Source organism: Meriones unguiculatus, chromosome 11 (genome assembly GCF_030254825.1).
Source record: "Meriones unguiculatus strain TT.TT164.6M chromosome 11, Bangor_MerUng_6.1, whole genome shotgun sequence".
In the NCBI taxonomy this organism is placed as follows: Eukaryota; Metazoa; Chordata; class Mammalia; order Rodentia; family Muridae; genus Meriones; species Meriones unguiculatus.
Genome location: NC_083359.1, coordinates 5,835,985 through 5,861,430, shown reverse-complemented (window position 1 = coordinate 5,861,430; position 25,446 = coordinate 5,835,985). Strand labels below are relative to the sequence as shown.

Below are 25,446 nucleotides of genomic sequence, written 5' to 3'. Positions count from 1 at the left end.
GACAGAAATGCATATGGAGTCCTGTATAGTCATTCTGTTCAGCAACAGCCTGACTGCTAGTGTCTACACAAGCACATTGTGATATCCTCCCAGAGATACCAGTTCTCAGAACGAATCCCTGCTTTTAAGCCCCCGTGACTGTTCAGAGAGACAAACAGAAGCTGGATTCAGGTACTGAGAGCGGGGGAGAGGGAACCGCACACAAGAGTCTCTGTACCTTGTCGTCCACCTCTGCGGCCGTCTTCTTGGTGATCTCCAGGTTCTCTACCAAGGCCGTTTCTCCCAGGAAGTTCCCCGAGGCTGAGGAGAGGCGAGACAGCAGGTTGTCCTCTAAGGTTTTGAGGGTGATTTTGAAACCGTTCTGCTGCTTTGTGAGATCCGACTGTGAATATCAAGCAAGGGAGGGAAGTCAGGTAGAGATGCCAAAGCATCATACTCTAGAATGGGCTTAAATAACTGCACGGCGGGAGGGCCGGCATCCTTTCTGGCGGCGACAGGGTGCCAAGGGTATCACAGCAGAACGCTTTTGACCAAGGTAAGAGGCGAGCAGGTGAGTGGGGTTCTGGCTGCAGCTGCGCAGTTGGTCTCCATGATTCTGGGTGTGAATATGAAAATGGCCTAGCCTGGTACTGTGGTTAAAGTTTTACCTGAATTGAACATGCCCAGACTTTTTTATATCGTTGTTCCCTGAACAGAAGTCCCTGAGTGATCAGTGTGAGGTTTACACTGTAGTGGAGTTGGAAGTAACCTAGGTGTGAGTCAAAGGCTACAGGAGGATGCGGGCGTGTTCTATACAAATACCACTCCATGTACATGCAGGGATGGAGTACCAGTGGTCTGGTATCGGATACAATCTCCCAAGCAGTTCCAACGGAGATCACGGGCTGGCTTATCCTCTTTCCATGTTAGCAATCTGTGGCTCCCAGTCCTTACACCTAAGACTTCTACGTTATGCTTCGTACACTACTGTGGTCGTTGAGTGGAACCTGTGAGCCGAGAGTAGGGTAACGTTTTAGTTCCATGGAGAGCCCTGTCTCTCGCTTCACTGCCATCAGATGAACAGTAAAGGAGTACTTAAAAGTCAAGTTCACTGCCTCATGCAGTTCTAACAAGATCCTCACTTGTGGCCAGGGTAGGATTGGAATCTGAGTGGCCTCAGGTCCTCTTTGCTTTGCAGTCCTTAGGCTTGGTGTGCTGAAGCACTGGGCACCTGGCAAAGACGAGGTAACTCCAGGTGTCTCTAGCATCTTGGACCTGTGAAACCGTTGGATACCAGTCAAGAACAATTGACATGTTAGGGCTTTTACTTTTAGTCCTGCCCTCACTGACTTGTTTCTTCCTTTTTTTTTCTTGAAGATATTTTGTTTTTAATTATGTGTATGTGTGTCTGTATATGAACATGTGTGCAGGTGCCCAAAGAAGCCAGACAGTGCCAGATCTCCTAGGGTTGGACTGATGGACGGTTGGGAGACGCTGCATGTGGGTGCGGGACCGATTTGGATCTTCTACAAGAGAAGCGGGCATTATTTACCGCTGAGCCACGGCTCCAGCCCCTGTTCTGTCTCTTAAAAAGACAGACCTCAGACCAGCCTGAGGCTAGACTGGCTGTTCCTTTCTGGGAACACTCTGTACCTAGAGGCTTTCAAATTGCTTAAGAATTAGCTCAAATGCCAACGCCTCATAGAAGCCTTCTGATGACTATTTAAATTAGTCCTCTTAAGCTTGCCTGCTGGCACGTACACACACACACACACATACACACACACACACACTCTTGCGTGCACACATACTCTCACACACTCATACACACAAACGATTCTAGAAAGTAGGAGACAGAGACATCGTGATAATGAGTCTGAGGACAGCTTGCGCCTATAGCTTTCCATATTAACCTTGTTTCATTTCCTGAAAATTCTTATGAGTAGCTAAAATAACACAATTTCTCAGTTTGCATTTCTACTTCCTGTGTTCCTCTGTGTGGCCATAAGCTCTGTAGACAGCTACATGGTCTTCCATGGGGCTCTGTTGGGCCTTCCACACTACAATCTTGTTTGTTGTGAGCTTGGGCTCTAGGGTGTCTCTTGAATAATAAATGATGGTGTGGCGAGAGTTCTGGGGACCCTTGAACTCAATCTCACATGTGCTGTGTGTGATAGTTTGAATGGCTATGGCCCCTGTTGACTCATGCATTGGCATGCTTGGCCATAGTCAGTGGCACTATTAGGAGGTGTGGCCTTGTTAGAGGAGGTGCATCAACTGTGGAGGCAGGGCTTTGAGGTCTCAAGCTATGCCTGGTATGAAACATATCCAGTCTCTTCCTGGCTGCCTGAGGGTCAAGATGTAGAATTCTCAGCTCCTCCTGCATCATGTCTGCCTGCAGACCATCTTGTTTCCCACCATGATGACAATGGACCAAACTTTGAAACTGTAAGCCAGCCCCCATTAAATGTTTTTGTTTATAAGAGTTGGCTTGGTTATGGTGTCTCTTCCCAGCAATGAAACCCTAACTAAGACACTGTGGAAGGTTGGTTTCCCATCTTGGCCTGTATTATCTAATCTAATCACATTTAAAGAGAGGAAGAAAAGCATGCTCATGGCATAGACTGAACTATACTCCCCCCAGTGTGGATGCTAAGACTCTAACCCTTCATTTGACTATATAGGAAAGTACGGAGGTGTGATAGAGGAGAGCCCTTGCAAGATGGGATTAATGTTCCTAGAAGAAACACAAGAGAGAGGCTCCTAGCTCCATACATGTATGAGAAGTAATATGAGCAGGCAGATGCTAGCAAGTCAAGAAGAGAAGCCTCCCAAGGAACAGCTCTGCCAACACCATGATGGTCTTGGGTTCCCAGCCTTCTGAATTGATAGGACCCAGAGGCCTGCTGTTTAAGCTGCCTGACCTGTGCCTGAAGCTGGCTAGGACACAACCCCAGAAAGGATGAACTTGCTTCTGTCACCCAGGCATAATTTAGTTCCCCTTAGTTCTGGGTCTCCCCATGTTCATATGTGAGACCAGATGCCCTCGTATCAGAGCCCTGAGCCAGGCCCTGCTCCTGGGGACAGCAATGTCCACTATCCCCACTTTTCCACTTCTGTTCTTCAGCTCACCACATGCTCCCTTTCCAACCGGGTGTTATCAGGTGACTAGGTGGGCTTGGGACTCATCTCATGGCTTGAAGAAAGAGGGAAGTGCCCACCCTTGCTCCCACAGTGGCTGCACTGCAGGACCTAGAGGCAGGGCAGGCCTCCCTTCCTCAGAGAATCTCTGATGTACCTTTAGTTGCTCCAGGTCTGGTCTCTCCATGCAGACCACAGCGGCCAGCAGCTGGTCCTCCAGGCCATCCCTGGTTACCGTGAAGTTGATCAGGGTGGCCTGAGCCTGTAGCTCTGGCTGGTAGTGAGGGTTGGCTAGCTTGGTGTGAAGGATGAGCCGGAACTTGGGATTGAATTCACACTCCTTGTCTCCAATCTTAATGAATCTGGAACACAGAGGCTCAGGTGAAGGCAGGGTGCCTTCAGGTACAGTGTTAGATTTTGTTTTTAAATGAGAGCATAGTCAACAGCATTATCATACTCTCATGAATTTTTCCTAATTGTGTCTAACAACTACCTAGGACCCTTCTTTGCCTTAAGGTTGGGAGCAGGTTGGATGGATTAAGTTTTGACTCATGCTTCACCTTACATGGTCAGAGACTCTAGGCAGAATAGCCTGTGCGAGAATAGATTCATACACTATGAAGATGTCCCAGCAGATGGCAGTACCGAGTGTGGCAGGAGGGGCATCTGCTTGCACTTGGCAGCAAGATCTTCCCAGGCACCATGCTAGAGGGCTTCTTGTATCTCAGTTAGAAAGGGAATGACGCTGATGGGAGAAAATAATTAAACACGGAAGCAGGGAGAGCCTGAAACACAGAAGGGAAACCTGGGGACTGTGCAACCAGTAAGGCTCCTGCTAAGACTCGGATGTGGTTTGTTCCCAGGGATCCATGTACCAGAAGCTCAAGCTTCCATATGAAAGAGTGGCTATGTGTGAGTGCGTGTGTATGCATCTGCCTATCTGACTGAGAAGTTGGGGGTCTGGTGGAAGGTAACTGGAAGGAGTTAATGCTATTCCTTGGGAGAAGGTTGGGTCTAGCAGGAGTGGCTAAGTTTCTGAGAGAACAGGCCTGGACCCTCCGCCGTCTCTTGCTTTCTGTCTCATCATGTGGTCCTCACCTCACCCCTCACGTACTCACACCACAGTGGTATCTGCCATCTCGAGATATTGCAAAAAAAGACTCTGATTGGATATAGTAGGTCAGTCTTGGGCTTCCCGTTTCTAAAACTGTGAGCCATGCATGCAAATTTTCATTAATAAACTACCTAGCCTTGAGTATTTTGTTACAGTAACAGAAAACAGGTAAGGATGGCCACAGAGTTGATTAAATCTTCATGCTAATTAGCACTTCTATCATAAGAGATGGAAATGTTTCTACTTTCTCTCATTTTCTCATTCATATCAACTTCGTCTTTCCACCCTGTACCGGGTAAGCCTTCAAAATCATAAAGCGTCATCACGTTGACCGGGAGCTAAATTCTGAGCCTCATACAGCTGGCTCGAAAGAAATGCTTGTCTTGGAAGTTTGTCTGCTTTTGACCATTTCCCCTAATGGCGCCTCTCAAATTGAGAACTGTGGCCCTTAAAAACGGAGCAAAGAGGTGCAGGCTTCCAGCTCTGCGCAACAGCCAGGCTCACCGGCCTTTCTTAATGACTTCTCTCCCAAGCAGAGGTCCCAGGACCGGATCAATGGTCTCCTCAAGGTTCTCAATCAGCACCACCTCTCCAGCTTCCAGGGCGCGTTCAATGGTATGAAGGCAGCTGAGGAGCAAGTTAGGCAGTGTGAGTCCATACCAACACGTGGGTCAGAAGCAACTTACCAAGACCGCTATGCCTCCAAGTGCAGTGCTGAGCAGGGAGGCACAGCTTCCAGAAACATCTCCAGATGCTACGTTTTTATCTACTTAAAATGTGTGTGTGTGTGTGCTTTTAGATCTTTATAAATAGAAATGACAAAATAAAAAGGAGCATGAAAATTAACCACAATCCCCCTGCCTGTTATGTATAGTTCTGTGTTTAATGTGGAATCTGGTTATTTGGGTGGTCCTTTGGCACTGAGGGAACTGGTTCGAGGCCCCATGGGAAACAAAACCAACAAGAGCTTGATCACACCTTCTGTGAAATGGTGCAATGACTGCATATAGTCTGCAGCCAGCCTTCCATGTGTTTTAATACTTGATTCAGGGAAACGCCATGTGATGGTGGTTGCACAGGGCTATTAGCAGCAAGTGAGAATTCTGACATGTTCCATACAGATATAATTGTTTCCAAGGATTCCGGATTCAGAATTGGCTCTCTGTGAAACCTGTCGGCATGGAGAGATGACCACACTTCATTTTCAATTTTAGTTCTTGAACCGTTGAATTCATGGGGCACTTTTGCTCCGTAACCTAGTTTCTTTTTTATTTTTTTACATAAAATATAAACATTTCCTCAAGGCATTGAATATTCTTCCAAAGTAATTTTTTACACATGTAAAATAAGACGTTCATTATACTGAAGAACAGATTTTATCTATTTTATGAAAGCAGTGAAATAGCACATGCTGTATCTCGTTAGAACACAATACAAGTTGGTATATGTCACCAGTTAACCCATAAATAGCTGTTTTTAAATCTCACTTTGGGGGGAGGGACTAGGAAACATATTACTTTATTTATCTCTTTTTAAAGATTTGTTTCATGACCTGTAGGTTGTGCATGCTTTTGTTTAAGTGAAGGCCACAAGAGGAGGAATTGGGTCCCTTGGTACTGGAGTTCCAGGTGGTTTGTGAGATGGGGGGTGCTAGGAATTGAACTTGGGTCCTTTGGAAGAGCAGCAATGGCTCTTAACCGCTAAGCTACCTCCCCCTCCTTTCCAAAAACTCTTAAGTGACTTTTACTAAATTGTTTACAAACAAAAGAGGGAATCATTTCAGAAAAACCTTAATGTACAAGAAACTTTGGGCTGGTGACACGGCTCAGTGGATAAAGGTACCTTCCACGCAGGATGACCATTTGAGTTGGATTCCTGGAACCCACAGAGTGGAAGCAGAGAACGGACTCCTGTGAATTGTACTCTGATCTACAGTGTGTGCCATGGCATAGTCATCCCTACTCCCGAGTAACTAAATACAAACAAACACAGAAAAAGGACAACCATATAAACTAGGCATGATGATTCACCCCTAGTCCTAACAGTAGAGCCTTGGAGAGGAGGGAGATCAGAAGTTCAAGGCTAGCCTGGGCTGTCTAAGACCCTGTCTCAAACCAAACAAAATAAGCACAGAAGGACATCATGATCACCACAACAGTCTCCTCCTCTGATGTTATACCAGACACAGCAATAACTGCTCAGAAGGTTCCCAATTCTGAGTGCCTTTCCAGAACATTTCAACACATGTTCAAAAGCTTCTTTCCACACTGACCAGTTTTGAGGGAGCTCAAACTGGACTCTGGTTTGTGTGACTGTGCAGAACCCAGCTGAGGCTGCACGGCTGTACCGTGTGCATGCAGACTCAAGGCAAAAGGAGCCTGCCAGGCAGTGCTGCAAGTCCTCCCACTGCTTTGACTGTTCTTGTACCGTCCCTCCAGCATAGAGGCTTTGCTAGTATGAACGGCCAATTATGCAGGGATTATCTGCAGACCATCTGAGACACTTTTTACACATGATAGCATCTGCTTGTTTATCATTGTTTGGACTGAAGACAAGGGATTTATATAGTTAAATAATACAACTTGTCCTATCTTTCCAGACAACTTCAGGACTAGAACACAGATCTGAAAACCAAGTAGAACATAGGCAAGACATATGCCTTCACACCTGGTCCCTAAGAAAAAGCTCCTCATGGTGCACTCCAAAACCACATAGGCCACAGTTTAGGATAGTCTGACTCTCAGATTGGTTCCTTGGCTGTCCTTTGAGGGGCACTGTCCTTCATCACTGTCAGTAGTTTCTGGCCCTCTTACCCTACAGGCACTCTTTTAGGCTAATCCCTTCCCAAAGGGACAATCCGGCAAATTGTTCTTTTTCCCCAGGAGAAGGGAACAGATTCACGGTGGTGCTTGGAGCTTCCACAACTCATCCCTTCCCATCGGTTCATTTGCAGCCACCCTGGGGCTAGGGGTCCATCTTTCTCAGGCCATTTTTCATCTCCAGTGACACAACCTCACCCTGTGACTTCCCATTTATCATCGTCAGTCCCATTTGTGGGCAAGGGCTCTCCTTCTGTGATCTTTTCAGAAAGCCACCTAATAATCCGGTCTAGCCACATTTGTTTTTGCCAGGCAGGACCATGGGGACTCTATTTCATCCATCCATGGCCCTCGAGCATCATGAGAGTCATGATGTAGAATGGGGAGAAGCTGGTGCTTACTTAGCTACCACTCCAGGCCAAAGATTAGTGTCATTCCTGTCTGAGCCCTGCAGAATCCTGCGGGAACTGGCAGCAAAGCCCAAGAGCCCACGAGCCAGGCTTGACAGTGTAAACCTAATCCAGTGACCACGTTGTCCCCCTCCTGCCACCAGTTTGCCACCAGGCTAGAGCTGGCTTAAGGGGGAAAGGACCTATTTTGGCTCATAGGTACAGTCCATCAGGGGAAGTCTGGAGGGAGGAGCTTGAGGCAGCTGATTAACTTGCACTCACAGGACCAAGCCCGAATGCCCATGCTCAGTTAGTGTCTGAGTCCGTCCTCTGTTGCTGGGAAGAGACACCATGAGCATGGCCGCTCTCACAAAGAGAAACATTTAATTGGGGCTGATTTACAGTTTCAGAGGATTAGTCCATTATCATTATGGTGGGAAGCATGGCAGCACACAGACAGACATGGTGCTGGAGAGGTTCTATATCTAGATAGGCAGCAAGAAGAACGAGTGACATTTGGCCTGGCTTGAGCTTCTCAAGTTTCAAAGTCTACCCTCAGTGACACACATGCTCCAACAAGGTCACACCTACTCCGACAAGGTCATAGATCCTGTAAGGGCCATTTTCAAACTACCACAACAGTTTTCGCCTTTATATGCAGCCTGCATCCCAAGCCTAGGCAATGGTGCCATCCATTTTAAGGTGGATCTTCCCACTTCAATGAACCCAAATCAAGGGCCAGAAGCTAACACAGTCAAGACAGTTCCCAACAGGCACTCTAGAGGCTTACAACCTAGGTGATTCTGATATTGGTTTGATAACCAAAAATAATTGTCAAAGAGACCAGAGATGGTGACAATGCATGCCCAGATGGGATGAGAAGGGACAGCATCCTTTTAACTGGCATATAATAGTTGTACATCCTTGTGGAGTATGGAGCGATGATTTGATACATGTACACCTTATGCAATGGTCAGGGCAAATACATTTCTGCTTCCTTAAACACTTACCACTTCTTTGTGTTAGGAAACTGAATTCTTCTCTTCCCATGAGACATATAAATTATGAACTATTGCCATCCTACTGACAGAACCACCAGGGCTTAAGCTTGCTCCTTGCAATGTTTTCTTATACAGAAGGCAACAGTGGCGACCCATGTGACCAGCCACTTACCCTTTCTGGCCAAGCTGGGTGACCCGGAGTTCTTCTCCGTATTTGTTCTTGATCCATTTGATGCCTTGCAGCTGGGGGTCGACCATGAGTGGCCAGCGCTCACAGCTGGTGAGGATGGTGGCATTCTCCACGGACATGCGGTCTGCAGGGAGGCCCTGATTCTGCCAGGTGGCCACATCAGCATCATCGGTCAGCATCCTCAAGGGGTCTAAGGTTGGGGTGGTTGGAATGGGAACCTGAGGAAGAGGTGACACTCTGAATGGAAAACTCTGTGTCCATGGGGGAGAACCTACAGTACCTCATTATATAGCATAACTCCTTTAAAAGGAAGACCAGCATCCCCCTGAAGAGAGCTTCCCTGGCTGTGTGAGTATTGCCGAAAGCACATTGCTAGAGAAACAGCAGAAAAATATCCTGTGACCGGTGCTCTGTTCCGCAGTATTTCATCTAAATCAAATTCCTTCTATAGGTTACTTATGTCTTTAAAAATTATTTATTACATGCGCTTGCATGTGTATGTATGTGGGTGGGTGTGCCCATGATATGGCATGTGTGCCAGAGTATAATTTGGGAGAGTTGGGTCTCTCCCTCTACCACGTGGGTCTGCATAACCTAACATGGGTAGCTGGGCTTGGAGACTGAGCTGTCTTGCCAGTGTGATTATTTCTATCTTAATCTACAATATACATAACCACGTGGACATTCACTCCTCTGTCATATTTCTCTGTTTCACACATGAGTGTTCTGGTGGCAGAACTAGCCCACACAGACCATGCTATTCTCTCATCAGTTTTACCAGCCTGAAAAGGGCTGGGAAGCTTCCTTTCCCCTATGCCAAGCCAATCTTCCCTCCTCAAGGCTGCTCCCCCATACCCGCCCCAAGCAAGTATACCTGCTGGAGTTTGCTGGGCAGCACCCCCCAACCCTGAGCACCCCACACACATCTCTGAGTGTACTCTCAGGGCTGGAGAATCCTTTCTGTTTTCCTATGTTGCCCTCTCTCAGCTCACCTAATTCTTCTATAAACAGTCTTTTTCATTGACTTACAAACTTGTAAAATGAGGTAGAATTTACACGATGTAAAACGAACTATTGTAAGGTGTACAGTTGGGGGGGCAGCACACACACAGGGTTATGCATTCTCAGCTCGATCTAGTCACCCCCGGGGATTTTCATAGCCCCAAAGGAAGAATCATGCTCATTAAACAATCCCTTTCTGTGTCTCTCTACTACAAGCTCCTGACAATTACTAATATGCTTTCTGTCTCTATAGATTTTCTTATTTTGGATATTTAATAAAAATGGAATCCTACAAGATGTGACCTTTTGTGTCTGGCCACTTCCATTTAGTATAATGAATTTGAGGTTTAGACTTACACCCTTTCAACTCTTTGAGCCAACTGTCTTTACAGTTTGCTTTGCCTAGGTTCCCCAGGAAAACTATTTGAACCATCCCCTTTTTAGTCAGGCATGTTGAAATGGCAGTCCTTTGGCCACATGATCTCCAGGATAGCTGTAATGCAGTCTCACAAAAATCAACCTACTTAAAACATTATGACATTTTCAGGAGGCTTTTTTTTGGCACCCCAATTACACGGTTCTAGAGTATGAAGTTTTTAAGTGAGAACAACATGCCACAACGTCAAAGGTTAAACAAGTTTAAATGAAGGAAACAGATGGCCCGTGCTACAGCATCAAGCAATCTCTCTCTCTCTCCCTCTGTCCAACATCTTTACTATGCTGTCCATGCTGACCTTGAACCCGTGATCCTCTCAGCTCAGCCCCCTAACTGCTGTAATTACATATATGTTACATATACATGACACTATGCTTAGCTTAACACATTTCTGTTTTAAACCCTGTGGATAATACCACCACAGGGCTGATTTCTCCTGAGAAGTTTGATGTAGCCAGGTGGAGGCAGGAGGATTGTGAGATTGAAGTAGGACTAAGGGGAAAGGGAAAAGAAATGTGTTTTTGCCATGTTCTCTTTGTAATTCTGTGAATAAAGCATTATCCCAGGATTCATAGACTTTACCAGACTGCTTGCTGTGGTTCAAATTTGTTCCTCCAAATGTAGGTGTTGAAACCTTAATCCCCAGTGAGTAGGTTCTGTGGCCCTGTAAATGGCTTCCATTGATCTCGTGAATTAGTTCCTGTGACAGTGGGTCACAGATGTGAGTTTGGTTCCATCTTTCTCTCTTGCTCTTCTGCCTTCTGGCACGGGATGTCAAAGTGCTGAGGTCTGCAGCAGACTCACCGGATGCAGCATCATGAGCCAAGTAAACACCAGTTCCTGACTGATTGCCTGCTCCCCATCACGTTGCTATAGCATTCACCAAAGGAGCCCATGGCACAATATGCTTATGAATCTCAAACCAGCCCCAACCCCCATGCTCCTAAGAGCCACTCACTTTCTCTCAGCTGATGGTTCTCCTGCCAATTTCCTTCTTCCATAAGGGCTCAAGATGAATGAAATCATAGCTAAACTAGTAACATTAGCTCAAAGAGTTAACACAGCCAGTGCCGCTAGCCACTGCTAAACTAGTTAACTGTGCAATTGCCAGATCTGGACAAACATTTTAAACTAGTCCATCAAATTCATCAAGTGGGCAGAACTTTGTGAGCTGGCCTGGGGAAACTTAGCCATCATTATACACAAAATGCATTTTGCATTCTAGAGATGTAGTTATGAATGGTGTTTGTAATATGCCTCGGGGTGCAATGTGAAATTGTACCCACTCTTCCTGCTGCAGAAGTCCACTGGACTATGAATGTGCTGAAGCTGTCCTGGTCTGAGATGTCTTTGTATTCCATGGATATGGCATGTGGGATGCTCTGAGTTCTTCATTAGTGTTTGGGAATTGATAAGGCTGAGCAATAAGAATGTGCCGAGGGAAGGTTGGGGTCTAGGCAAGGCTTAGAATCTCCTTCATTCAGCACCCAAGACCCAGCACCCCCATTCTATTACTTTGAGACACCGAGGGAGGGTCTGGGAATGATTACATGGAGACAGCAGGCTGCACGGCCCATGCTAGAGCACCTGAGCATTGGTGGGCACACTTGCTTCCCTAGCTGTGCTTCTGAGCCATGGGCACAAACTGTGTGGCTTTGGAACCCATCGCATAGTTGTCTGGTTCCCCCACTGCTCCCCTGACGCCCTGAAGCTCAGAGGTCTTTTGGCAACCCCCAGGCTTTACCATCTTGAGGCAAGCACCAGGAGACAAGAGTCCACCAAAGGACCAGAGCAGGACGACTTGATTAAGAGACGTGGTGGACACAGTGCCTGGTAGTAGAGAGGATATGAGCTCGTGTGGCCGTACCCGATGCTCAGGTTGGGGTGGCAGCGTATTCGGGTTAGTGTGGCCATATGATCTCAGTAGTACACACAGGCTGACAGTCAGGAGAAATTCAGGCCATACTGTTAGGCCGCACCTTTTGGGACAAAGGCAAGGTGGCCTGGGCCAAGAGGTCCCTGACCTTCTCTTCTGAAGAGGGGCTCTTGCCTCCAAAAGCCGATGCAAAACACTGGACAAAGCCAGCTCCTAGTTCCAGATTCCAGAGTGGCCACTGGACCTAAGCCCCACCTACAAGGCCCTAAACCATAATGCTACTAACTCACTATCATGTCACAACTCCCTTTACTCCTCTTTAAGAAGCCCCTACCCCAGCCTAACCTTGTGACTTCTCTGACCCACTCCTGTGCGGGCAGCCTGAGAAACCCCAAGAAACCTGTCTTCTTTTTTATTTTTAATCTATAAATTCAGCTCAATTCTATTTATTACATACGTACTTTCAGTTGGCTCAGATAGGGTTTCCAGGTCCCATCCATGAGGCTCTTTCGGTACTTTTTGGTGAAGAAGCCCAAGTAGGAAATGAAAGCTGTGGTGAGCAGGATGTCTCCACACAATGTCCTTTCCTGTTGTTTGAAGTTCTGCACAGCCTCTGCCCACCTTATGTTTTCAGAAGCAAGTCCTCCAACCTATCAATAAAAAGGGGCAGAAATGGGAGGGAAGCATCAGACAGAGCCCCCAGAGCTGAGTATTTAGCCAAGGAGGTCACACACCGCATGTCCACAACAGGAAGTCTCAGGAAATCATTGCACATCCCTTTCCCATCAGGCAGCCCTTCCCATCAGCCATGTCCCGGCTTCAGGTGACACACCAGCACACGACACAGTAGGCTGTGGGACGGTAACAGGTCCTGAGTGCAGGCTGCCGGGCTCTGCCCTTTCTATACCAATTCCATGGGATGATGTGAGGACCCAATGTGCTCATACATGTTACCACTCAGCATAGTGCCTGGTCTGCAAGACACGATAGGAAAGTAGGCCTTCCTTCTTTCTCTTTCCTGAATGCTGGAGGTGTGAAGATAAAACCAAGTCCTTGTGCCTTATACAGTTTCCCAGTGGGTGGGAAGATAGAGCTGAATCGAGGCGGTGAACGAAGGTGTTTGCACACGAGTGTGTACATAGTGCCAGAGACTGCGGGACACACCTCAAATGGCCTGGCTCGTGTTTGGAAGACACCTCTCTTCTTGGGAGGAAAATATCATACACTGTTAGAGCTGGCAGAGCCAGAGGGATTTGCCCACCCACCACGGCGCTGTCCTGTTCTCAGACTAGAAGTTTCTCTTCCAGACTCCCTGTTGGTGGCGGAGACAGATGCGGCTTCAGTGTTTGTACATCCAGCCCCGCAGCCTCCCATGAGAATGTGTGTGAAGAAGTCCCCAGGTGATGTAGAAGGCTATGCTGACTTTTGGAAGCCAAATAAGAAGCTAGATGGGAGGAGGGCCAGCTAGATCTGGCGCGGCTGTGGGGTGCCATCTCTAAACCAAATTGTTTGGTGAAACGGATCATCTCAAGGCTACACAGCAGCCTGACCCCCCATTACTGTGGAAATACGTTTTTCTGCCAGACCTTGCATCCAAGCTGATAATGTGCTTCTAGATTGTTTTGGTCTATGTATTCAACCTGCTATCCTACTATGTGCTCAGCCTGTTTAACCCTCGCTCTCCTTTAGGAGAACAATATAACCAACCTTACCACGGGCTACCCTTCCCGTGTAATCAGCTTTTATAACCAAAGATAATGTATAGCCTTAACCTTGAATTATGTACTCCCATGCCCCTGACCCATAATAAAGTACGTGTGTATGTATGTTGTGGTAATGTTTTGCTGAAATCAGCCAACAGATTGATAGCTACCTTAAATATCCCCTAAATATTGGGAGCAACATGTGGATGTTACTTGGTAATATCTGTGAAGTTTTAAGAGCTGTTCTGTGGTCAGGAAAGTAACCTCTTCCCTATAAAATTCTGTTAAAGATTTCTGTTGAAAAAGATTCCCCACCCATTTCCCCTACCATTGATTTCTGTTCTGTTCAATAAACAAAGAGCAAAGTCCTTTGTTAGGGACAGACAACAGGTTAGATAAATACAACAGCCAGCCTCAGAACCACAGACAGGGAAGGAAGTGAGAAATCATGCTCATGCTCATTCTTGGTCTAAACTTGGTCTAAAGCTTCCAAGAGGAAACCTTTCTATGTCTTAGTTCTGTTTTCTAGTCTTAACACATCAGCACACATAGCAACTGACACACATGTGAACTGACATCGTCATTAAGCCACGGCTCCATTCAACGGTGGCTTTCAGTGGCGGCGCCAACACACCAACATACGGCTCCTTAAATTGTAAGAAATGTGGCTGTAGCTGGAACCAGTGCACACATTTCTCTCCTTTGGTGTGGGTGATGCTGCAAAGACTCCAGGCTCAAGAGAAATCACACTCAGTAGAAGCTGCTTTCTAGTCTTCCACACTGGATGTGATAGAAACACATCACAAGGAATTTTAAAAGGCCACAGATTCTCTGACCTCTCATCAAAGTCCAGCATGGTGGCTCACATACGTAATTCCAAGACCCTGAAAGCTGAGGCAGGATGATTGTGAGTTTGCAACCAGCCTAGACTACAGAGCCCATCTCAACAGAACAAAACAGACACAAGACAAAAGCCATAATTGTCGTCTCCATGTACTTTATTATGGGTCATGGGCATGGGAGTACCTAATTTAAGATTAAAGTTATGCATTAGCCTATGTTGTAAAAGCTGATTATATGGGAAGGACAAAGCATAATAAGGTTGTTTATAGTGTTTTCATAAAGGCAGGTTAGAGTTAAATAGGCTGAGAGCACAGTAGGGCAGCAGGGTGTCTATTTCAGAAGTAATAGTTGTCTACCTACCTGCCCTTGAATTTGTAACTATTTTGATAGGCTGAGGCAGAAGTGACTGACAGTGTGCTAGGCTGTGGTCCCAGGTTTTATGAGAGTGACATATTCTACTCCTTATCTCTTGGATCACTCACTTGTAGAGTCACTCGCTTGTGCTTGGGACAGTATGCACTTGAGTAGAGTCTTCCGAGATGTTCCATCCTATCTATGATGACTCTACTAGAGAGATTTCACGTAGACAGAGAGAGGCCCTTATGAGTCCACCCTACTAGCCTACCAGGTGAGGGAAGCCATTCTGGACCGCCCCGCCCCGCCCCGCCCCGCCCCAGGACTGAATAACAATGAATTCCTCAGGCATGGCGACAACACAGCATGCTAAATTCTACCCAAATCCCTCGTGACACAAAATTGTAAAATATTGTAGAGTGGTTACTGTGGTATCTTTCCTCCCCAAAAAACAGTTTCTATGAAACAAGAAGGGAGTATCGTTAACTTGAATCTTATAAACATAGTGGGTACTGTGAAGGCCTCCAACACTGAGCAAACAGATTCAGGAGTCATGAAATACCACTTAACCCCATTAGCATAGTCCCCTGGTCCCACCCCCACCAATACTGACTCTTTTTTGCCCCAATCAAGGATAACATAGATACACTTGTCCCTTGGGTAATTTTGGGGGATAATTTGTTACATGGCAACAGATACCCTAAAAATAAACACCTTTGCCCCAATGTTTAGCATTGATTTCTTAGGAGGGCCAGAGCCTGCCCATATCTCCCCCTTATTTCCCTATGTGTGTGCACAGTGGGTCATGAGAAAGGTCACATTCACATATGCTCAGGGCCAGTCATTCTTTTCTGCTTCTCTGTCTCCAATATTGCACCTTAGGATCAAATACTACACGGATAAGAACTTTAGAATCGGCCCATAAGATGCTAGCTCTGCTGGCCCATGCCAGGAAGCATGGCCACACCTGCACCAGCTGCCCAGAAGAGTCAGCTTCTCCTCTGCCTATGAAATCAGCTTTAAACAGAGAAGACTGAGTACCCACATTTCTCCGGTCATGTCCTCGCCTCTCCCGAAGGGGAGTCAAAGTTGCACGGCACTGAGCTCATCTGTTCCCACCTCTGGGGCACCTGACAATGCTGCTGATGTAACCAGACTCACCAGGCGGTTTGCAAGGGAGATGGTGCCGGTAGTCTCTTCAGCCTCTTGCTGACACTTGAGTTTCTCTGCTGTTGCTTTCTCAAACTTGGCAGTGAGCTTCGCCAGGTTTTCATTAAGGCGCTGTTGAGGCAGGAACACACAGTTGGTCGGTGATTCCAAGCCACCTTTAAAGCTTCTGAGGAAACGCTTCAGGGGAGGAGGACTCTGAAGGAAATGCTGGGCAGCAGAAGGCTAAGAGACCAAGAGCAGCAAGGAAGGAGGAGGAAAGGAAGCCAAGTGAGGCTTGATTGCAGGCAGTGTCCCAGAGTCAATCTCAGCTTTTTCCTGCAGGAAGAGCATGAGATGGAAGCCCAGAGATGTCTAACCACAGCTCTGGCTTTTGTAAAGGCAATGAGGTGAGATGGGGTTAGAGCTGAGGAGAAGGATATAAGTTCCCCCCCCCCTTTGTGTTGGGGGGAAGGGTTTCAGCAAGTCTGCAGAGCACAGGTGTTGCTGTTGGAGGCAAAAGCACGTCAAAGCTGGAAAGAGTAGAACATGGCAGCAGGTCCAGGGTAGACTTGGGAGAGTCACCGACTAGATGTCCTGCACTGGGAGGAGGCTGCCTACCCACCTTCTGTGGAAACTTTTACTTAGGCCTCATCTATTTTACCCCATCATCAAAAAGGGTAGGGTGTTTTAAAGAAAGGTATAGCTTCAATTAAAAAAAAAAAAGAATTTATCAAGAATGAAGAGTGGAAACATGACACTTGTCACCTTTAGAGTGTACATTCCCAAAGCTGAAGACACCTGGGACATACAGCAGATACTTCTGCAGACATCCTGTGTGTGTGTGTGTAGTGTCAGTGCAGTAACTGAAGTCAAGGCTGCTTCGTGGGCCCTTACTGAGGTGTAAGATAAACAGATGGTTTCTGAGCTTACACAGCAGAACCCTATAGAAAGCAGCAGGCAAGGCATAGGTTAATAACAGCAGACTGAGCGCACCCATCGCCTCCTCATCTTCCCAGCTATCGCTAAAGTCATTGGGAAGCAATTACAAGTGGCATAAGCTCCGTGCACTCTGTGAATCAGTGGGCAGTACTCAGGAGTGAGGAGTCCAGTAGGAGGATGGAAGACTGTGCCAATGGAGGTGTGGGGTGGCTGGAGGAGGGCAGAGGAGGCTGTGGCTCCCACAGGTCACCAGGGAATTTCTATCTGCAGAGCCTCCCCGAAACTGGTGATTTTGGAAGCGTGTGACAGGGTGGGTGGCAAACAGGAAGCTAGTAATACCCCAACAAGTATCTCTGTCCTTATGCAGAATGCAGCATCACCATGAAAGAGAGACTCCAGTAGCTAGGATGCATTGAGCATAGCTCATCTGATCTCAGAAATGAATCCTATCAGTCAGACCTGCCTTTATCTGCAGAGATAATACCAGCCTTTAAAAAGCCGATTTTTAAGTTGTTGACATTTTCTTACTCATGTAAAGTATATTGTGATCATATTTATCCTACCTATAATCTTCTCATATTTTCCTCCTGTTTCTGCTAACCCCCTTGTTCCCTCCTAACCCTGCTCCAGCTTCCATGTCTTTGTAGGTTTCCATAGGAGATCACAGCTGCTGTGTGCTCATTACTGCAGTGGCAATCGCATTGTCTTAGCTTCTTCTAAGACACAACAGAGATGTGAGCAAAAACCTAAATAAGGTAGACAAGAGGAAAGCATGGCCTGAGGAAAAGACAGGACTCTCAGTAGCAACAAGAACAGCACAAAAGGCCTCATGACCAGTCTCAGAGAAGTTCAAGATGGTTCAGCTATACAATGAGAACAGGATTTTACTAACTGGAGGAGAAACAAAACTGATATTGGGAATCACCATCAGTTTATTGTTAATGTAAACACACAGTACAGGTAATAAAGAAGAACTTAGAAACTATGCAAAGCTTCGAAAATCTCCCTGAAAGCCCAAGAGAACAAACAGTGACAAAGGTGAGGAAAAACAGAGGACAAAGCAAGTTCAACATCCAGTCTCTGTGTATTACAGAAGATAAGATTACAAAGAAAATATAAGAGAGATTGCCAAAGAAGAAAACAGTAACATGTGAGAGCTGAGGACAGTAGGCCTCCCCGTGTCATCGTGAATAATAGAGAAGAACAGGCTATTAGACACAGGTGATATGAAAACAGGCGACGTCAAAAAGAGGGAGTTGAATTTGAGGTGGGAGGGTTAAAGTGGATATGGAAGTTGGACAGGAAAGACAAGAGGGTGGGGTAGGGCTTATCTTAAACTAAGGAGGTGTGAAAAGGTAATATGGAAACTGACTATACTGTAAGTTTATTAAATATGTAACTAAAAGAGCTTGAAAGGAGGTACCCTGCATTGTGTGGGTAATGATCCTCTCAGGAACCACTGATTATTAAGTAAAAAGCCAAGTGCCAAGGCATAGGAGGCCTTCTAAGAGGCACTAGGTCAGGGAGGCCCCAGGGGCCATCCAAAGCAATGCAGGCTCTTGCCATTCCTCTTGACTGGATTCTAAAACAGAACTACATGGTACAACCCTGTTACCACAAAGCTTGGTTGTAGGATAAAGACCATCATGCTGGACTGACCTGAAGGCTTCCTCCTCACTGGCCAGCCTTCACAGTCCTGGAAGGTGCCACGCTGGCTGCCGGGAGGGGAGGGAAAAGTCCTAACTACTCTTACTCAGCTGTGAATCCTTCAAAGGACAACCTGCCGAACAAAATGTGTCCCCTGGTACAACAGTGACAAGACTGCTACAGGGGCAAACAGTGAACTTCTGATGGGATTTGAGGCCTACTCCACAGGAGAAAAACCTGGCCAAAAGCCCATGACCTGAGGAGGTCATGGGCTCTGGGTCAGGAAATCTACTGCTGTTGTCTTGCTAAATGGATATGTTGTTAAATGATCTTCTAAATATTTATGTTTGTACCCATGGATTATGTTGCTGTCAACCTTGGTCAGAGAAGTTTGTTTTGTGTGTGTGTGTGGTAGGTGGTGGTCAACAAGGAGATTCCTCACTGGTCAAAGCACTGAACGTTAAGTGACTGTTAAGTATTAAGCCCTAAAAGGGACACTGATAGCATTTCCTCTGGGGTTCAGGTAACACTGCATAAGTGGTGTGCGCGCGTGTGTGTGTGTGTGTATACATATGTGAAAGTGTGTGGGAAAAGAGGCTGTAGTGACCTCAGCAGTACCTGGAGAGGCATCCTGTTGGCCCAGGTGGGCCACCATGAAAAGAATGGGCACTGTCTCTTTTGCTTTGATTCAGTAAAGTTGACCAGTCGTGTTTTGGGGATGTTATTGGGTGCATGTATAATCACAGGAAGGAGAGGAGGTGGTTAAAAGCAGAATATATTTTGGCAGAAAAAGAATGCTTGCTATGGTAGCCAAGGGCTCCGTACATCTTCTTTCTGCATTCCCAGGTTGAATGGGCCCATCGTGTGAACTTGGCTACTGGAAAGGTATAAACATTTTAAAAACATCCCCTCTGTACCAAATGTTCTTTTAGTTAAAATAACTTGAGAGTAAAAAGTCTTTAAAAATTCAGTTCTTTGCACTTTTCTGGAAGAGACTGAACAATAGGAAAATTATCAGGAAGATTTCCATCCCCCAAAAGCTGCAATGGGGATGGTAAGGTGTTTTGTACTTGCTTCGGAATCGTTTTAAGGAAATGGTCAATGAACACTGGGTTTATAAAGCAGGAGTTTAGAGGAGATTAATTTCTTCACTAAGTTATTATTGTTATTGATTAAGATGCTACGGATTGAGCATCGGGCCTAAAGTATTACTGTTGAGCTACATCCCAGTCTCATGTTTTCGTATTACACAGAAAGACTGGCTGCAGTGGCCTTCCACCTTGAGCTTTCATGTGCAGCTTTTCACCAGACCATCAATGGAGGCACGCAGCACGTCTGCAATCCTAATTCTCAGTATGCAAAAGCTGCCTTATCATCACCACACCTTTGCAGCAGGAATCTGACTTGCTCGGAATGCATGTGGAAGAACCAGAGGTCCAGAACATCGTTCAACTGCACTCGAGTGTGCCAGTGACCGGATGTGCACAGTGACTGACAGCGCAGGAAGCGAGGTGGGGGAGGGGTCAGCAGCAACAGCGATGATCGCGGTCCCCAAGGCCCTCCTTGCTGTTCTCTTTGTCACAGGCTGCCTCTGGCTCATGCTCCACACATGGCTGCCTTCTGTCCTCAGGGCAATCCCATGAGGCAGGTACTAGTATTCTGTCTGCTTTCCTTCAGGGAGCTGAAGTTTGGGCGCCCTGAAGGCCTGTGAGTGAACATTACCGCTGAGACTGAGCCAAGGTCTGTTGAGATGTGCAGATGATTTATTCATTTAATTTTTTTTTCACGGAATATATTTTGATTACATTCTTTTACCTCCCCTAACTTTTCCCGGGTTCTCTTTACCTCCCTACCCAGGTCAAGTTTGAGTTCTTTCTCTCTCATTCGCTTGAAAAAAAAAAAAAAAGAAGAAAGCACAAAAAACAAAAGCAAACAAGACAAGATGAAACAAAACAAAACAGAAATCAGTAGGATTAAGAAGAGCAGAAAAAATTACAAAGTGGATAAAAATCCCAAAACATGGGGTTCATTTTCTGCTGACCAACTATTCCTGGGCTTTCTGCCTGCTGTGGAGCGCAGCTGTTATACCCAGAGACACTCCAGTACAGAAAACTCATTTTCCTTTTCCCAGAAGGTAACCATTGAGAATAGCTTTTTGGTGAGGGGTGGGACCCTGTGGGGGTACACAGATATTTAAACTATGCGATCTCAAGCCTTCTGATTGCCACCTCTCACTTCGCTAATTTTTAATCTTCTTTTTTGGCTGAGGTTCGAGTCCAGGACATTATACGTACTAGGCAAGAGCTCTACCAAGCTGCCTGTGCTCTCCCCAGCCTGGTCACATTCATTACAATAATAAAAGTGAAATTCAAGGGCAATCCTCTCTCTAGGAGGTGTAAGATTACAACAAGATTACAATAACCCCCCACACCTGAGTGACAAAACAGGTTTAATGACATAAGGTGTTTACAAATGCTCAGAAGCTTCAGGTGGAGCAAGGACCATTCTATCCCACAACATACTATTTATTCACACTTATTTACTTCATTTAATCTTGCTGTGTGGCTCAGGCTGGCCTCAAACTCATGCTCCTCTTGCTTCAGCCTCCTGAGTGCTGGCACTACAGGCTTGTGTCATCATGAGTTATTTTAAAAAAACTTCCTTAAAACAATGAAGATCTCACATATCATGCCCACCATCTTCACTTTGGAGAGAAAGTAAGGCAGCCTGACAATTGGCCAGAACTGGAAATGGGTAGAAAAGGTGAAGTTACATTAGTTCCAACCTACATTTCAAGGGAGAAAAATACCTCAAAACCTTAACCTTTCATTCCTCATTATCAAAAGTGCAACAACATTTAGTTCATATTTGGCTGATGAGAGAGCAACTGAGAATACTTTTAGTCTTAGTCTCCTATGTCTGCTATGCATCTCTGGGGCTCTTCTTTCCTCATAGGAGAGCAATCCCTCTCCCCCTTTTTTTGGCCCAGACCAAAGAACCAATTGCTTGGTGGTTTTTTCTTCTTGGGCCTATGTTTTGGAGAAAGAAACATAAAAAGTTGTCCCTGTTGAAAAGAGACAAAGTTGCATGAACATTTGGTTTCTCCTTAGGTGTTCTATTGTTAGGCTCTGGCAGTGGCCAGAGGGTGCTGTGTGTTTTATGGGACAGCTGTGTTGGGCAGGAGGGTTCTAGGTTCACTTACAGTGATCTTGGCTTTGATGGCTGCCAGCTTCTCCTGGGCAGCTGTGAGGTCTGAGGTGGCTTTGTTCAGAGCTTGGCGCTTTGGTTCTACATCACAGAAGACCTCGTAGAACTTCACAATGTTCATGACCCAAGAGCAGAGACCCGCAGCTGCATAGGACTTGGTGGCCACAAACTCCGGGTTGAATGTAGGATCTTGCAGATATGGCCTGATGGCTTTGAGGCAATTCTCATGAATGTTCTCCTTGTCGAAATGGATTAAAGAATCCAAGAAGCTGTCTACCTTCGCCATGGTGATCTTGGCAGCCTTCCAGCTGCGGTCCTTGGGCACCTTGCCCCCTGGGGCCATGAGGACCATCACTGCAGCACTGACATTGCTGACAGCCAAGGGTGGAGAACCAAATGACTTCAGCTCTGTCAGGTTAGTCTGAGAAGAGAGGAGGAGGTTGTTAGGAGAAAATGGATGAGTTCTCTTTGTCCTGGGCTGCTAATGGAGTTAGGCTGTGGAGTGATCAATCTGAAAGGGCTGCTTTGAAGCCTGCAGCAGTCCTCTGAATTTTAAATATCATGACTCATCAAAAGGAAAGCAGAGTGACTCCCCAGTGGCTGCAGACTTCCCTGAATGGTTACCCGAGTCTCAGCCATGTCCTTTCAGCACTAAGTGACTTACAGCCCATTAAAAACACACCATTATTTCACATCTAGCTGGGAAATAAAAGGATGCCAATATACTCTGAAACATGCAGCATGACATGAATAAAATATAAGGTTATTATAAATTAATTTCCATCTTGGATTGAAGAGAATAGCACTGAAACTCAACTAATTTTTTTTTCCTTTTAATTAAACTGCTTTCTTCCCTGAGCTCATTCTAAATACACTTGACTGTCCTGAAACTACAGTGGCATTTTTGCCAAGAAATAATTCGGACAGAAAGCCAGGAGTGGCTTGAGAATCAGCTGCCTCTGGCTGGTCTCAGGTATGCCCTTTGCTGCAGAAAGTTGTTGACTTTGACTTTAAACTCTCCAGCCCTCAGTGTCCCCACCCATAACCCAGGAGTGATGACTCTGAACCTTGGGCTTCTCAGGCCTCAGCCCCCATCTGTAAACTGAAACCAGAACATCACTAATCTGGACATGAGATTGTGGCTGCAGGGATGATCATATGAAGTAGATTCAAGGGAAGCTGTGACAGTCACTGAGAGAGACCTGAAAGCCTGCTTTTACAAGGGCGATTTTAAAAGTGGGGTAAGAAGGATCTTGTTTCAGAGTTTAAGACCTTCTGCAAATGTGAACTGCGTTTGAGCCTGGAAACCCACCGTGGTGGGATCAGTCTATTACCTGAAATAAATGGAGGTAAGGTGAAGCACACGCTCCATTTACTCCTTTTTTTAGATTAAACAAAATTTTAAACTGAAATAGAATTATCTCACTTCTGCTTTTCCCTTCCTTCCTCCAGCCTCTTCAGTTTCCCTCCCTTGAGCCCACCTACAACTTCCCCTTAAGTTGATAGCCTCCTCTTCTTTGTGTATACTTGGTCAGCATATGTACATAAAGATACATAAACAGAAAATGCCCAAGAGGCCCCTTATTCGTTGTCTAGTCCATAGTGGCCAGCCCTGAGACTGACAAACACCAAAAATGTCCTCAACAGGTTACATTCACTCTTGAACGCTTGTCACATTTGATCATTGTCAGGGGCAGGAGTAAAGAGCAGCACCCAAACAAGTGAGTGTTAGCACAGGTAGGGATGAGGACATGACAGAGGGCACAGTAAGGAAACACAAACTGGAACAAGAATCTCCACCTCCTAAACTAGTAAATCAGGCACAGCCAATGGATGGAATTGATAGAAACCATGTATAAAGATACAGGAGGGGTGTAACCCAGCCCTTGCACTGTTATGATTTCAATGGAACTCTTTTCAACCCTTTCCATAACTGTATATCTCTACAAACCAATGGAAGTTATACTGGTCTAAGAGACAGAAATCCCACTGAAGTTGAGATGGGCTTTCTTTTATGGATCATTTGCCTAGAAAGAGTGGGCTACGGGGCAGAGGGAAACAGCAGCACATGTTGAGTGTCCATAGGGAACTCTGGCCCTTCTTTTACTTTTAGGTCATCCTGTGGGGCTTTTTTTTTTCATACTGGTTTTTCTCATGTTGCAAGACACTTGGACCAGCTCTCTGCCCCTGGGACTCTTTCCCTCTTTCTCTACTTTTAAATCACAGTTGCTTCCTGCTGTGATTTGGAAGATGTTTCTGAAAGTACAAAGCTTGCTTCCAAAAGTAGTATTATCTATTCTAAGGTGCTTTAGCTTTTTAAGGAGTCTACTGGGAGTTCCTGGTTTAATGAGGGGAGTGGCTTCCAAGAGGCTTGTTTTTCCAGTCTTCCCAGCTGGAGGTGTGAACACTAGCTCCTACATTGGTGCATCAGGCTTGACAGAGAACTGATCTTGGTCTTGAGCCACCAGAACCATAAGCAGGAAATAAACCTGTATTTACTATAAGCAATCACTGTGAGGTATTTATTGTAGTGTTGCAACATAATTCTTTTTGGCAGACATTGGCTTAAGAAGCTCATTTCCATCTCAGGATCTCTATAAGAACTTTTTCCCCAAGACATTTTCATGGGTAAAACACCTCATCCTTCAAGATCTTAATTCAACTATTCTCTGCTCAGAGACACTTTATGCAACAACCTCTTTTTCTTAATTTTTTCCTATCTTAATACCATGGTGATTTTCTTCAGAAAAGTTACTGCAATCTGAAACAATTATCACTTTTTCCTTGTTGACCTATTGTATTTTTCTTCCTCATGAGGACAGGAACTCCTGTTGGTCTTTTAAGAACCTGATTTCCTCTGCTCAGAACAAACAGATACTCATCAAATTGGAAATAGAATGGTTGACGATGTGAAGGAATGATGGCAGCTCAGCCCACATCCTTAGCTTTGCAAGCAGAAGAGAAAAAGGCTTTTCCTCCAACAGAAGCCAGTATTTTATAAATGCTTAGGAAAAGATATTGTTCAGTTAGGCACGGACCTTAAGCCAGCCTCCACAGGGCAGACAATTCTAGTGTAACTAGGAGAAACACAAGGTTGGAAGAAACATTTCTCAGGAGGAAGTAGACACTATTTTCAGTGAGCACACATTAGGAACACTTGGCTCCACTCTACTCCTGTCTCATACAACAGATGAAGGAATCTATCTCTCTCTGGGGCACTGGGGCAGGAGTCAAACATCATTAAAGTACTGTAACTACTGCTAAGGCATTGTTAATGTTAATGATGCTAACGTTATGTTTTCTGTTAATGTTAATGACAGGTCTTTATTGTAATCACTCCCTTTTTCTTTGGCAGGTGTGTGTGTGCTCTCAATAAAACTCGGCCGAGTGCTTAGACCCAGATTTTCTTGTCTTTTCAATCTTTAAGTCAGTGGTGTGGGGGGAACCCCACACATTCCTGCAATCCTCACCACTATGACACCAGAAGCAGGGCCCTTCATTTGCAGAAATGATTGCCATGATTGATGTAAGCCTTCTTGCCAGGTCCCCTTTTCTGGCTTAGGAAGCTATGCCACCTTCTGTAACACAGAAACCATCTGGCCCCTTCACCTTCACTCCCCGGCTGCCTGCACCAGTACTCTGCTTCTCTGTTCTACA

At 45.8% G+C, this 25,446-nt stretch overlaps 1 protein-coding gene across 1 annotated transcript in view; it reads right to left on the bottom strand.

The window, feature by feature from the left end:
* The window catches only part of Dnah9 (dynein axonemal heavy chain 9), a 311,392-nt gene that overhangs the window by 58,985 nt on the left and 226,961 nt on the right, over nt 1–25,446 (bottom strand). Inside the window, exons 50-56 of the mRNA XM_060363494.1 lie at nt 21,785–22,210; nt 16,009–16,128; nt 12,409–12,597; nt 8,616–8,851; nt 4,739–4,861; nt 3,278–3,482; nt 218–382 (exon numbers count right to left, since the gene is read on the bottom strand). Of these exons, the coding sequence (XP_060219477.1) occupies nt 218–382; nt 3,278–3,482; nt 4,739–4,861; nt 8,616–8,851; nt 12,409–12,597; nt 16,009–16,128; nt 21,785–22,210 (1,464 nt within the window). The remainder of the gene's footprint in view (nt 1–217; nt 383–3,277; nt 3,483–4,738; nt 4,862–8,615; nt 8,852–12,408; nt 12,598–16,008; nt 16,129–21,784; nt 22,211–25,446) is intronic.